Below are 14,994 nucleotides of genomic sequence, written 5' to 3'. Positions count from 1 at the left end.
TGGCTGCGCAGTGGTACAGCCCTCCTAGCTGCGCCTGCGCAGTGGTACAGCCCTCCTAACTGAGCCTGCGCAGTGTTACGGCCTTCCTAACTGCGCCTGCGCAGTGGTACCCGTCTCCCCCCACACACACAGTGGTCCAGCCCTGACCTCGGCCCCACCCATTGGCCCGCAGGGTGGCAGGACCCTCGTTTCCCGGCAGGCCTTGCGCGCTGGCGGGGCGTCGAGGCCCGGCTCACCTGACGGGGTGTCGATGGGACCCGCGCCCCACAAGCAGCCGCGGGGCTCCTCGCGCTTCCGCTTCATCTACATCAACCGCTTCGGTTCGCACCGCTGTGGCAGCGTCCTGAAGCTGGGCAGTCGCAGGCGTCGAGGTCGAGGCCAGGAGCAGGCGAGGGCAGAGGCCCAGGCCCGCGGGGCGTCACCCGGCCGCCCGGCCCCCGTGGCCTCCACGTCCACCGCCCCGGCGGCCTGCGCGGCATCCGCCTCCATCCGGCCGCAGGCGTCGAGAGCGCCGACGCAGCCGGGGCTGATAGCACGTGCAGGTGCGGGAGAGGGGCGGCGGCCAGGGCGGGGCGGCCAGGGCGGGGTGGGCTCCCGTCAACTCCGCCTCCAGTCCGCGGAGGCCTGGGCCCAGGCTAGCGAGCGCCGCCATCTTCCTTACGCGCATGCGTGCACATCCTGCCCTGGCCAGTGAGCGCGCGCTAAACACGCATGCGTACGCCTCGGGACCAGGCTAGCCAGCGCCACCATCGTCCTTAGGCGCATGCGTGCACATCTTGCCCTGGCCAAACGCCATCGTCTTTACGCGCATGCGCAGGCTCACACCTCTCATCCCAGCTACTCAAGACACTGAGGTTCTGAGAGCCACTGTTCGAAGCCAGCCTAGGCAGGAAAGGCTCTGGGCCTTTGATGTCCAGTTAACCATACCGGAAGGGAAGGGCTGGCTCAAGTGGTAGAGTGCATAGCCTTGAACAATTGAACAAAAAAGCATAGTAAGAGCCAAGGCCCTGAGTTTAAACCCCAGTGTTGGTACCCAGCTTTTTCCTTCCTTTTCTTTTCTTTTCTTTTTTCTTTTCTTTTCTTTTCTTTTTCCTTCCTTCCTTCCTTCCTTCCTTCCTTCTCCTCTCTCTGTCTCTCTGTCTCTCTCTCTTTCTCTCTTTCTCCCTCTCTCTTCCTTTTTGTTTTGGCCAGTCCCGGGGCTTGAACTCAGGGCCTGAGCACTGTCCTTGGGTTTCCTCAAGGCTAGAGCTCTACCACTTGAGCCACAACACCACTTCTGTTTTTTTTTTTTCTATGTATGGGATACCGAGGGATTGAACCCTGGTCTTCATGCATGCTAGGCAAGCACTCTACCACTAGGCCAAACTCCCAGTCCCCTCTTTCTAAGTTTTAACTTAAAAAAAAAAATACCTGTTTGTTTATTTTTTTAAAAAAAATAAATACATTTTCTTAAGTGAATTTCTTTATAGAATATGATTTGGGCACTATGTTCCATAAATGGAAACAGATCTAATAAGGGCAAAACAATATTCTTAAATTCTGGCTAACTGGATTGTCTACAAAATGTCTATGGCCATAAAGGGAAATAAGCCAGGCATAGAGAATTCTAAACGATGCACTAGAGCCAAACTCAATATTTCCTCCTAGCTAGACATCAGAAAACAGATCAAGTTTCCCCACCGTATAAGTTAATACCCTTTCATGCTATTATCTGTTCCTTACCCAGAATCAAGTCAAGAAATGCAATTTTTTAAGCCAATTTTGACTTCATTCCGCAAACACAATGCCTATTGTACATGTGGCATCTACAGATGTAGAAACTGAATCACCAAGAACAAAACTCATAATAAATCCTGCTGGCTGAGCCTATGTAGCTTATGGGAGGGCAGAGATGGTTTTCTAGAATGTTGAATGGGGGAAAGATAGGCAGGTTTTCCCCAGCAGAATGGCTAGCCGGAAGAAGTGGGGCTGAGGGACTGAAATTAAGGTACCAGGAACCTTCCAGACAAAAGGAAAACAAATAATGGATGTTGCCTGTAGCTCACACTTAGCTGCTCAGGATGATGAGCTCTGAGGATTGCAGTCCAAAGCCAGGCAGGGCAGGAAAGCCCAGGAGACTTTTGAACTCCTGTAAACTACTCAGAAAAAGCCAGGAGGTGGCGCTTTGGCTCAAGTGGTAGAATGCTAGACTGCAACACAGAGAGGCTCAGGGACAGAGCTCAGGCTCTCAGTTCAAGTCCCAGCACTGGCCAAAAATAAAAAGATTTTTGAGGAACCCATGCTCAATGGGTTCTTATCAGGGATTTGGCACTGTCCCTGAAGTTTTTACATCTTGAGCCACAGTACCACTTCTGGCTTTTTCTGAGTAGTTTATTGCAGATCAAAGTCTCTTTCCTGCCCTGGCTGGCTTTGAACTATGATCCTCAGAGCTCAGCCTCCTGAATAGCTAGGATTACAGGTGTGAGCCACCAGACCCAGCATTTTACTCTTTCAACCTTTGCATACATGATGGTAAACAAAATAAGGTTTGTGTGAGATGGCTTTGCCCAACTGCAGACTAATGTAAGCATTCAGAACACATTTAATGTAGGTTACACTAATACAGGATGTTCGGTGTGTTAGATATGTATTAAAGGCATTTTGACCACCGTTTATTTTCAACTCATGATAACTTTATTGACTCATAACTCCATTATCATCTGGGATTAGTTGGTATTATTCCATGCCTGGATATAAAGGTAAGACATGTATGTCCATTTCTCTGTAGAAGGTCCCGCCTTAATAGAGGAAGTTATTCTCCTAGGAGAGAAAACTAATGTTATAAGGACATGACAGAAAAGTCTACCAAAACCCGGGGCACCAGTCGCTCACGCCTGTCATCCTAGCTTCTCAGGAGGCTGAGATCTGAGGATTGAGGTTCAAAGCCAGCTGGGGCACTAAAGTCTGTGGGACTCTTATCTCCATTTAACCATTAGAAGACTGGAAGTGGCGCTGTGGTTCAAGGGGTAGGATGGTAACCTTGAGCTGAAGAGCTTAGGGACAGTGTGCCCAAGCCCAGAGTTCAAGTCCCATGACCGACAAAAAAAAAAAAATCTACCAAGCACTTTATATTTTTCTATGACATTTTAATCAAGTTGTTTATTTATTCATTCATTTATTTTTGTCAATTGTGGGGCTTGAACTTGGGGCCTGGGCATTTTCCCTGAGTTTTTATGTTTAAGGCTAGCTAAGGCTACTGTTTGGAGACCCAGCCCCACGTTCAAGGTTTGGTTTTGATGGTTCACTGGAGAGAAGGGTGTCATAAACTTTCCTGCCGAAGCTGGCTTTGACCTGTGCTCCTCACATCTCAGCCTCCTGTGTAACTGAGATTACAGGCAAGTTATTCGTTCTGGTTTTGGTTTTTGGTGTTTTGTTTTTTTTTGTCAGTCCTGGAGCTTGAACTCCGGGTCTGGGCACTGTCCCTGAACTTCTTCTGCTCTACTTTACTGCTTGAGCCACAGCACCACCTCTGACCTTTTCTGTGTATGCGGTACTAAGAAATCAAACCCAGGGCTTTGCGCATGCTAGGCAAGCACTCTACCGCGAGGCCACGCTCCCAGCCCCACCCCAGATGTTTGTAGTGGGGCTCAGGCATGAGCAGGAGCCCCAGCCTTTGTGGAGTTGTGTATCTGAAGGAGGCTGTAAGAAAGGAGAATGGCAGAGATTTTTCTAGAAGGTATGTGTGCACGAAGAAGAAGAACAAGGCATACTGGAGGAATTCTAAGGTGATTCCTACAGTTGAAAGCATGGAAGCACAGCTGGATTGAATCAATATTCACACCTGCTCCCAGATGTGTTGCTGGCATCAGGCTCATCTGTTTTTAGCCCATTCTGATCTCCCCTTACACATCAGAAAAGGAAGGAGACTGAGCTTGATGGGTGCTTTTCTGGGTATTTATAAGGTTGTTTACTTCTGATTTCAGCATATTGTTCATTAATTTATAAGGTCCTATTACATAGTGATCAGAAACAGATGAGCAAATATAAAAATCCCCCAAGAGTGATGAAGGGTCTCTGATCTCAGCATAATACATTAAAAATATGTACTGATTTTTGATATCATTCTTATCTTTTCACTTAAAAAAATTAGGTGTCAGCCAGAAGAAAACAGCTAAAACATACGATTTTCCCATTCCATCACCGGAAGCTTCTGAAATAAGGAAAAAAAGGAAGAAGGTATATTGGAAAGCTCTGAGCAATATTTAAATTTTAGATGGCCTCCTTTCAATACAAACGTATAAACAAAAGCAAGGTAGTGAACATAGTTCCATCTTTTGACTAATTAAACTTTCTGAAAAGAGAACATAAAAGTAATTTGGTAGAAATGGAAATATTTATCAGCCAAGAAGAATAGTTCCTTTTGTATTTGAGGGTGTAGAACACATTTGAATCACTTATGTAACTCTGAATGATTTTTTTCCAAGGCATACTCTGTCTCGGTATGTTATAAAGATAGACCTGGGAGTATGATATCGGTATTTTCTTTTCTTTCTTTTCTTTTTTTTTTTTTTGGTCGGTTCTGGGGCTTGAACTCAGGACCTGGGCACTGTCACTGAGCTTTTGTGCTCAAAGCTAGTGCTCTAACACTTGAACCACAGTGCCAAGGAATCAAACACAAGGTTTCATGCATGCTAGGCAAGCATTCTACCACTAGGCCATATTCTCAGCCCAAGAACATTTTTTTTTTTAATCAGTTGTGGGATTTGTACTCTGGGCCTGGGAGCTGTCTCTGAGCTCTTCAGCTCAAGGCTACCACCCCTACCCCTTGAGCCACAGCTCCACATCCAGTTTTCTGGTGATTCATTGGACATATGAGTCATATGGACTTTTGTTGTCTGGGTTGCCTTTGAACTGCAATCCTCAGATCTCAGCCTCCTGAGTAGCTAGGATTACAGGCGAGAGCCACTGTGCCCGGCCCAAGAACATTTTTTATAGTGATGTCATATCGCTCTTTGTGAAGACAAGGAATTTATATTAAACTTTTAGCAGTTAGACTGACAAAGATGAACCTTTTCTGATGAGTGGTACACTATCTGTTCAGATTCATGACCATTTGAACATTTTAGACATATTTGAGATCGGATGCTCTCCTAATCTTGGATTATCATTTTAATTTAAAGACAGTTTTATCTTATTAAGACATACAACATTGTATTATGCCTGGCATTTGTTAGGTTAATAGATGATACATGTATAGGATAAAGTTGTTTCATTGTGTGACTAAACTTTGTAGTTTAACTGAGCTTCTACTAAGAAACATTTCTTTCAAAAATGGTTTTCTTTTCAGCAAGGAGAAAATAACAATATCCAATATTGAGAAAATAACAGTAGCCAGTATTTACTTTTAACTACCATGTTGTCCCACATTAGAATGAATATTTTACATACACAGTTTTCATTCTAATCATTCAATGTGTGGCTGTGTTCCCAGATGAGATTTAAACACTCAGGCAATACCACAAAATTGGAAAATGACAAAACTCTATTTTGAATCTACATCTAACTGATTTCCTATTTCTCATTCTTTTTTTCTGCTATACTCATGATCCCTAGTAATTTATTTTTATATGTCCTCAGAAGGAGTTCTGAAAGCTAGACTAAAATCAGTGAAAAATCACATCACTGCTCAATGGTTTAGACATAGCAATTGAAATTCAGTGATTTTACTGTCTTCAAAAATGAAACCAAGGGGCTGGGAGTTTGGCCTAGTGGTAGAGTGCTTGCCTAGCATGCACGAAGACCTGGGTTCGATTCCTTGGTACCACATACATAGAAAAAAGCTGGAAGTGGTGCTGAGGCTCAGGTGGTAGAGCTCTAGCCTCGAAAAAGTCCAAGGACAGTGCTCAGGCCCTGAGCTCAAGCCCAGGACTGGCAAAAAAAATGAAACCAATTAGCTAGAACTTTATAGACATGGTAGACATATTAGAAAAGAAGTTTCATCCAGGACAGATACCACAGGGAAGAAATTTGAAGCAGCTGGATAAAAGGAGCTAAGACAATTCAGTGCTTGTGATTTCCTTGTCTGAGTCCTAATACCTTTCTAACAATTGTACAGATCACAGAGTAACATTGTTTAATCACTGCCACCTGACTCTGTGGGAATGCATTCTGCTTTTCTGCTGGCTGTTCCTTTGCTTCTCTTTTAAGGCTTCGGTGTGGAAAGATGTACACAAAGTTATTTCTAGAATGATGGAAGAAAACGAAAACTATAGACTCAGACTGAACTGTCCCAAACCAGCAACAACCAGTAAGTGAAGGCAATCTGGACTGGGTTCTAGGAACAGCTAAGTTCTCTAAACAGTGCCCAGCTATGGAAAGGAAGCTCTCCTGTAATCACTGCCCTTCATTAGTGGAAGAACTCAACGTTTGCAAGCAGGGAGCTCAGAGCAGGTGTGAGTGGAGAAGTACAGGTATGAGTGGAGGAATGCAGGGGTGAGTGGAGGAGTGCAGGGGTGAGTGGAGGAGTGCAGGGTTGAGTGGAGGAGTGCAGGGGTGAGTGGAGGAGTTCAGGGGTGAGTGGAGGAATGCAGGGGTGAGTGGAGGAGAGCCGGGGTGAGTGGAGGAGTTCAGGGATGAGTGGAGGAATGCAGGGGTGAGTGGAGGAGAGCCGGGGTGAGTGGAGGAGAGCCGGGGTGAGTGGAGGAGTTCAGGGGTGAGTGGAGGAATGCAGGGGTGAGTGGAGGAGAGCCGGGGTGAGTGGAGGAGAGCCGGGGTGAGTGGAGGAGTGCAGGGGTGAGTGGAGGAGAGCCGGGGTGAGTGGAGGAGAGCAGGGGTGAGTGGAGGAATGCAGGGGTGAGTGGAGGAGAGCCGGGGTGAGTGGAGGAGTGTAGGGGTGAGTGGAGGAATGCAGGGGTGAGTGGAGGAGTGCAGGGGTGAGTGGAGGAGTGCAGGGGTGAGTGGAGGAGAGCCGGGGTGAGTGGAGGAGTGTAGGGGTGAGTGGAGGAATGCAGGGGTGAGTGGAGGAGAGCAGGGGTGAGTGGAGGAATGCAGGGGTGAGTGGAGGAGAGCCGGGGTGAGTGGAGGAGTGTAGGGGTGAGTGGAGGAATGCAGGGGTGAGTGGAGGAGTGCAGGGGTGAGTGGAGGAGAGCCGGGGTGAGTGGAGGAGTGCCGGGGTGAGTGGAGGAGTGCCGGGGTGAGTGGAGGAGAGCCGGGGTGAGTGGAGGAGTGCAGGGGTGAGTGGAGGAGAGCAGGGGTGCGTGGAGGAGAGCAGGGGTGAGTGGAGGAGAGCAGGGGTGAGTGGAGGAGTGCTGGGGTGAGTGGAGGAGTGCAGGGGTGAGTGGAGGAGAGCAGGTGTGAGTGGAGGAGTGCAGGGGTGAGTGGAGGAGAGCCGGGGTGAGTGGAGGAGTGCAGGGGTGTCAACTGCAAGTTATTGTGCAGAGCGAATTTGCTTGTCTGTTCCACGTGAGGTTTTGTTTTTGTTTTTTCCCCAAGTCCAGGGGCTTGAACTCAAGGTGTGGGCACTGTGTTGGGCTTTCTCAAGGCTAGTGCTCCATCATTTGAGCCACAGTACCACTTCCAGCTTTTTGTGTGTGTGTGTGTTGGGGGGTTCATGGGGCTTGGACTCGACCTGGACACTGTCCCTGAGCTCTTCAGTGCTAGGATACCACCCTACCAAACCCCACTTCCCTTTTTCTAGACATTAATTGGAGATAAGAGTCTCAGATCCTTTTGTGCCCAGGCTGGCTTTGAACCTTGATCCTCAGATCTCAACCTCCTGAGTTAGCTAGGATTACAGGCGTGAGCCACCATGCCCGGCACTTATTTTTATTTATTTATTTTTTCTTTCCTGTATGTGGTCCTGAGGAATCAAATCCAGGGCTTCATGTATGCTAGGCAAGCACTCTACCACTAGGCCCAACTCCGGGCCCTCCATGTGAGTTTTAAAGCCAACTTTCTAATACAGCTTTCAAAACACCCATATGAAAAGTCACGGTAACAAAATATGAAATTATATATTCTATGTAATATCCTGGGTCATTTTTCCTTCCATAGAGCCTGTAGTTCTGTTCACTGTGTTGAACACAACCTATCCTTGCATTATAATCTTAGTGTCATTATTTTATTCCTGGTCAGGGGAGATATTCACTTGACTCTGCTTTGCTTAGTTAGTAAAAGAATCTGAATTTCTGGGTCTTCAAAGTTGAATAAAATATGAATCATACCAGGTGAATTGATAAGTCAAAAGTTACTTTCTCTCCTTCACATTGCTCATGTACGTGGCAAAGGCTTCAGTGTTTCTCAGATCATTATTTTGATGGCTTCATTATCTGACTCATTCAACTTGCAGTATTTAACCTTGTGAATCATCTCTGAATAACACAATAAAGCAGAAAGCCATTTTATGAGCAGCCTGATACTGGAAACTTAGTCATGGTCATCCAAAATCATGTTAATAATTGCATAAAATGTTTCCAGTGATGGCCTGTAAACCAAGGGGCCAGATCCATGATACTTCATTTCTCCTTGCCCTTCCTTTTTTCTTTTTTCTTTTTTTTTTGTCAGTCCTGGGCTTGAGCTCAGGGCCTGAGCACTGTCCTTGGATTTTCTCAAGGCTGGAGCTCTACCACTTGAGCCTCAACACCACTGCCGGCTTTTTTCTATGTATGTGGTACCGAGGAATCGAACCCGGGTCTTCATGCATGCTAGGCAAGCACTTTAACCACTAGGCCAAACTCCTGGCCCCCTTTTTTTCTTTCTTTTTCTCTCTTTCTCCCTCTTTATTTCTCTCTTTTCTTCTCCCCCTCTTTCTATCTTTCTTCTCTCCTCTCTTTCTCTCCTTCCCTCTCCCTCTCTTTCTCTCTTCTTTCTTCCTCCTTTCCCTCCCTAACTCCTTCCATCCCTCTCTCCCTCCTTCCTTCTCTCTCTCCCTCCCTCCCTCCCTCCCTCCCTCCCTCCCTCCCTCCCTCCCTCCCTCCCTTCCTTCCTTCCTTCCTTCCTTCCTTTCTTTCCATCCTGGGGCTTGAACTCAGAGTCTGGGCACTGTCCCTGATCTTCTTCACTCAAAGCCAGCATTCTAACACTCTGAGCCACAGCTCCACTTGCAACTTTCTGGTGGCTCATTTTAGACAAGAGTCTCAGAAACTTTCCTACCGGGCTGGCATCAAACCACGAGCCTCAGATCTCAGCCTTCTGCGAAGCTAGGATGACAGGCGTGAGCCACCAGGGGTATTGCTTCCATAATATCTACTTTCAAAAGAGAATGAGATTAGGGGATTAGGAAAAAAGAGTCAATGATATTTTAGAAAGAGAAGGTTGTTAGAAAAAACAGTGTACCCGGTGCAGTGGCTCACGCCTGTAATCCTGGCTACTCAGGAGGCTGAGATCTGAAGATCGCGGTTCAAAGCCAGACCAGGCACTAAAAAGCCCATGAGACTCTTATTTCCAATCAACCACCAGAAAACCAGAAGTGGCGCTGTGGCTCAAGGGGTAGGGCGGTAGCCTTGAGCTGAATAGCACAGTGACAGCGTCCAAACCCAGAGTTCAAGCCTCACGACGAAGGTGGGGGAAGGATAGGCAGTGTAATATGCACAGTAAAATAAAGAGACTGGACATTGTTCAGAATGCTATTGTAGGCCTTCCGCTATTCAGAAAGTAATCTTATAAATATTATTTAACTCAAAGTAATATACTGGATTATCTAGAAATAGCTTCCTGTATCCAAAATGTATCCATTTAATTTGTTATTTTACATTGCAGTTTTATACTAGATTGCAAAAAAAAACCTTTTTATGTAAAGCTAAAAGATTATGTTGCAAGTTTTATAACTCTAACATTGCTGAAGTTCTACAATGCTAAAAGTCCAGCTTGACTTTTTCTTCTATTGTATGTTGTTTCTAGACTCACATTAATACAACATGAACCATCTATCTCCTGGTAAGAATCCAATTAGGTAATAATTGTCTACAATGTCGCCTTCTCATGTACGTCCTGCATTCTCTAACCTTTTTGTGTCTACTCATAGCTAGTTCCAGCCCATTTCGTGTCACATAGTAAGTGCTCATTAAATATATGCAGCCCTTACTTCATTCAAGCACCATTTCTGTCATGCTGGGTCATACCGTGTACACACACACACACACACACACACACACACACACACACACTCCTGCCTTGTGTTCGTATGCTTGTTTCAGTCTTTCCTCACTCCATCACTTTCTCTTGACAGGCCGTGTCAATTCATGTTCCTTGCCTTCCTGTGTTTGTTTTTGTTTGGAGATGGGGTCTTGCTGTGTATCCCAGCTGACTTGGAACTGTGATCCTCCTACTTCTGCCTCCTGAGTGCTGGGATTGTAGGTATGTATTACCATGCCTGGCTTTGGTGTATTTTTAATGTGGCCCTTTTGCTAGGAATAAATGTTGGTCCTGTTGTCTGTTTACTTTCATATTCTCACTTAACTCATTTTTATGGCTTCAATTACTCTTTTTGGGCCGATGACTTAAACCTAATTTGCATCCTGATCTGGGTTATGTACTTTTGATTTTTTGTTGTTGTTGTTGTTGTTTTGTTTTGCCAGTCCTGGGCTTGAGCTCAGCGCCTGAGCACTGTCCTTGGGTTTTCTCAAGGCTAGAACTCTACCACTTGAGCCTCAGCACCACTTCTGGCTGTTTCTAAGTATGTGGTACCAAGGAATCGAACCCAGATCTTCGTGCATGCTAGGCAAGCACTCTACCACTAGGCCAAACTCCTGGCCCTATATCTGTTATTTTTATGCTAGTCAGAGGGTTTGAACTCAGGGCCTGGGCACTGTCTTTGAATTTTTTTTCTCCCTCAAAGCTAATGCTCTGTGAATTGAACCACCTCTCCATTTCTGGCTCTTTGGCAGTTAATCAGCAATGAGGTACATGGACTTACCTGCCTTGGCTAGGTTTGAACCATAATCCTCATATCTCATCCTCAAGAGCAGCAGGGCTTACAAGCTGAGCCACTGCACCCAACTGAAGCTTTATATTTGCAACAGCCTGTTACCCTGAGTTAGTCAAATCACCTGGACTCACTCAACAATTAGGGAGAGACATCCAATTTCTGGAGTTTAGAAAGTAGAAGTCCCCAATAGCTTGTGAAAGGAAAGATAGACTTTCACCAATGACTGTAAGGAGAGAGAATTTTAGATATGCACCTGAGCAAACCTTCTGGGGTCCAGCAAAATGTTTGGGGAGTGTATCTTTTTTTTTTTTCAGTCCTGGGGCTTGAACTCAGGGCCTGGATGCTGTCCTTGGGCTTTCTCAAGTCTGGCGCTCCACCACTTGAGCCACAGTGCCACCTTCCCATTTTCTGGTGGTTCATTGGAGACAGGAGTCCTTAGGGACTTTCCTGGCCCTGCCAGCTTCCAACTTTGATCCTCAGATCTCAGTCTCCTGAGTAGCTTGAGCCCAGTAGTTTGCTTTTCCAGGATTATGCACTGAATTTTGTCCCGTCTCTGTATGAGTCATCTTCACACTCTCCACAGTATGATGCTGACAGTTTTGATGAATCCAGACATTTTTGGATTACTCTCTGGATTTTCTGATGTTCTCCTTTTCTCATTATTTGACTTGGGGATCTTATGTGAGCATCCCCGTCATCTCTCATTATTTCTTCTGGAGCCATGGCGTCTTCAATCTCAAACTGTTGTCCATGTATAGTCACAATTTTCCTTTGTCCAATAAGGCAGCATTTTACGGAAAGAGATTAAGAGGCCATGCAAACTACCAGAAAGATCGCATGGGTCTTTAGAAACTATTGTTTATGGAATTTATGGAAAGGTTAGAAATGGAGGCAGATCAGAAGGTTTAAAAAACCAAAATTTGGGCTGGGTTGTAGCTCAGTGGCAAAGTGCTTGCCTAGCAAGTGCAATGTCCTGGGTTCGATCCCCAGTGCCAAAAAAAGAAAAGAAAAAACAAAACAAAATTTAAGAACTAGAATCCTTCTGTAAATAGTGAAATGTCCCAGAATGGAGATAGGAGAGAGCCTGAGAGAAGACACCCGATTTGATGGAGCCATCAGACGATTCATTGAGTTTTGAGAATATTGAGTTTTGAGAATGAGTGGAAAAGAAATAAGGAAGCGGTGGCTCGAGCCTATAATCCTAGCTCCTCGGGAGGCTGAGATTTGAGGATCGAGGATGGAGGCCAGCAGGAAAACCCATGACTCTATCTCCAGTGAACTATGCAAAAGCCGGGAGTGGAGCTGTGGCCCAAGGGGTAGAAGACCAGCCTTGAATGGAAAAAGCTCAAGGACAACACCCAGGCCTTGAGTTCAAGTTGCAGTTCCAGCGTGCCTGGTCGAACACACACACACACACACACACACACACACAATGGTAGTTTATCCAGGGGCTGAGGTGGGAGGCAAATGACACTTGCAGAAAGTTCAAGTGATGGACAGTTCAAAGAAGTGCAAAAGCCTCGCTCAGCCCTAGCTGTGAGAGACAAACCAGACTAGAAACATGTCAGCCAGGAATGCTGGAGGAGTTCCAGAACTCTTGTCTGAGCTGTGGACTTCCTTGAGAAAGGCCAAAGACATGGCAGAATTCTTATCAATGGAGCAACAGGAGTTGGAGGGGAGGGCTTGGGGGCGTGGCTTCGTTCCGCCAGCCAATGAGCGAAGGAGTTAAGTACCAAGTTCAGGTCCCCCTGTCTTGAAAAAAGGGGTTGGGGTGCAAAAGGCAAGTTACATCAGGAGGTGTTGATGGTCAGCCAGAGAACCGCATTAAAGCACAAGCTTATGGGATGTCTCTATTATCTTGAGAGTGGTAAAGTGGTTTTCAGTGACGACTGACATATTTAATAAGATCCAATGTTGTCATCTTTTATTTAGGATTCCCAAGTCTTTGGATCTGACCCCCTCCCCCCCACCTCGGGGAAGATTATGAAGCATGGAATCGTCATAGTTTATTTCATTAGTGAGTTTTGTTGGAATTGAAGCCTTCAATGTTGAATGGAAAAAGCAACCCGTTTTCAAAGTTGCTAGCATTATTTGCCAGCCAAGAAAATCTGTAGTATTGTTATGTGAACACAAGTGTTATGTTCAGCATGAATACCTAGTTAATCTATTTTTAAATTAATCTCACATTTACAATTTAAAATAGCATCTCAGTGCAATTGCACTGATTTGTATTCACTAACTTTTCCCTCTCATTACATGAGCATGTTTGCAGTGTTACTTTAGGTAATTAAACTTGCATTTCTTTAAATGATCTTTGCATGATGCACTTTTTCTTACAGTTATTTTGGGTGTTAAAAGCAGTTATCTGGGGTGTTATTTAAGCTATTTCTTCATATTAAGGAAAATCAGTATATGGCCATATTTATAATATGGACACACTAAAACTGACTTTGTTTTGATACAGAGCACACATGGAATGTACACTGTGGAATATATTTAATATTTTGTACCTAACCCCCAATGACTCATGGTCAACCAAGAATACAAAATGTATTCAGTCAGACCGGGAGTTTAGCCTAGTGGTAGAGTGCTTGCCTAGCATGCATGAAGACCCGGGTTCAATTCCTCGGTACCACATATGTAGCAAAAAGCCAGAAGTGGTGCTGAGGCTCAAGTGGTAGAGTGCTAGCCTTGAGAAAGTCCAAGGACAGGGCTGAAGCCCTGAGTTCAAGCCCAGGACTGGCAAAAAAAAATGCAGTCTTTCTTCAAGAGTCCTTCCTCTGAGACTCTAGATGATCCTTAGCTGAGGTTTCCTGTTAAAAATTAAAGTAGAAACTAGGTATTGGTGTCTCGTTCCTGTCATCCTAGCTACTTAGGAGACTGACATCTGAGGACCGCAGTTCAAAGCCAACCCAGGCAGGAAAGTCTATGAGACTCTTATTCTCCCATTAACCAGCAAAAAAAGCCAGAAGTGGACCTGTGGCTCAAGTGGTATAGCACCAACGTTAGTGAAAATGGTAAGTGTCAGGGCCCAGGTCCTGAGTTCAAGCCTCAGTACACACACACACACACACATTCACACCCATAGCAGGAACACCAAACAGTAGAGCATATACAATTGATATGTACAAGAATTCTCTTCTTCATCCGTTTCTCCTTAGCCAGAGACAAGTTTCCAACCGGTCATCCTGCCACTTTTCTGTCTATTGTCATTTTTTTCTCCCCTCCTTTTAAATCAAAAGGAGGTAAGGTCCTTTTTCTTTTTAAGAAGAAAGAGTGTATCAGTTTTTCCCCCTATAGATTTCTGACTTGTATTATTTGAAATTTAAATAGAGAGCTTCTAGTCACAGTGTGAGCCATTTTCTTTTTATATGCTTATACTCTGGTAGGGTCTCAGAGTGGATTTCTCAGAAGCTTCTAGTCTATCCGACCATTTCATTCCATTTTGAATATCATTCTTTTTCTCCCTTTCCTTCCTTCCTCCCTTCCTTCCTTCCTTTCTTTTTTTTGCCCCTCCTAGGGCTTGAGCTCTGGGCCTGGGCGCTGTCCCTGAGCTCTTCAGCTCAAGGCTAGCACCCTACCACTTGAGCCACAGCACTATTTCTGGTTTCCTGGTGTTTCATTGGAGAGAAGAGTCTTACAGACTTTTCTGCCTGGGCTGGCTTTGAACCACGATCCTCAGATCTCAGTCTTCTGAGTAGCTACAATGACAGATGTGAGCTACGGGTACCCAGTCTGACCATCATTCTTAAACAGACAATCTAACAAGATTAATAAACATTGTCGGGGCCAGGAGTCTGGCCTAGTGGTAGAGTGCTTACCTAGCATATTTGAAGACCAGGGTTCAATTCCTTGGTACCACATACATGGAAAAAAAGAAAAAAGCCAGAAGTGGTGCTGTGGCTCAAGTGGTAGAGCTCTAACCTTGAGAAAGCCCAAGGACAGTGCTCAGGCCCTGAGCCCAAGCCCAGGACTGGCCATAAATAAATAAATAAAATAAATAGAAACATCAAGTGCCTTTGTCATTTCTTTCATTGGAAAAGACAACAAAACACAATTGGAAGTGCTGAGATTGAGTGGACATGGGTCTC

The 14,994-nt window shown here is 45.4% G+C and overlaps 1 protein-coding gene across 1 annotated transcript; it reads left to right on the top strand.

Moving 5' to 3' along the window:
• Nucleotides 1-219: 219 nt before the first annotated feature.
• Nucleotides 220-13,211, top strand: C38H5orf47 (chromosome 38 C5orf47 homolog). Its single transcript, XM_090325363.1, has 6 exons — nucleotides 220-542; nucleotides 4,130-4,215; nucleotides 6,187-6,286; nucleotides 9,877-9,912; nucleotides 10,255-10,332; nucleotides 12,836-13,211. The coding sequence occupies exons 1-4, from the start codon at nucleotides 251-253 to the stop codon at nucleotides 9,885-9,887; spliced, it is 489 nt and encodes a 162-aa protein (XP_090181489.1). The 5' UTR covers nucleotides 220-250; the 3' UTR covers nucleotides 9,888-9,912; nucleotides 10,255-10,332; nucleotides 12,836-13,211.
• The last annotated feature ends 1,783 nt before the right edge of the window (nucleotides 13,212-14,994 follow it).

This window comes from Megascapheus bottae, chromosome 38, assembly GCF_031878675.1.
Source record: "Megascapheus bottae isolate mThoBot1 chromosome 38, mThoBot2.hap1, whole genome shotgun sequence".
NCBI classification, from domain to species: Eukaryota; Metazoa; Chordata; class Mammalia; order Rodentia; family Geomyidae; genus Megascapheus; species Megascapheus bottae.
This window is presented reverse-complemented; position numbering and strand designations above follow the sequence as displayed.

What these genes read in the sequence shown, in the direction of transcription:
- C38H5orf47 (XM_090325363.1), top strand. Translation starts at nt 251, where the DNA reads ATGGGACCCGCGCCCCACAAGCAGCCGCGGGGCTCCTCGCGCTTCCGC. An exon ending in GGGGCTGATAGCACGTGCAG is followed by an intron (nt 543 to 4,129) that starts GTGCGGGAGAGG and finishes TAAAAAAATTAG; the next exon opens with GTGTCAGCCAGAAGAAAACA. An exon ending in TAAGGAAAAAAAGGAAGAAG is followed by an intron (nt 4,216 to 6,186) that starts GTATATTGGAAA and finishes TTCTCTTTTAAG; the next exon opens with GCTTCGGTGTGGAAAGATGT.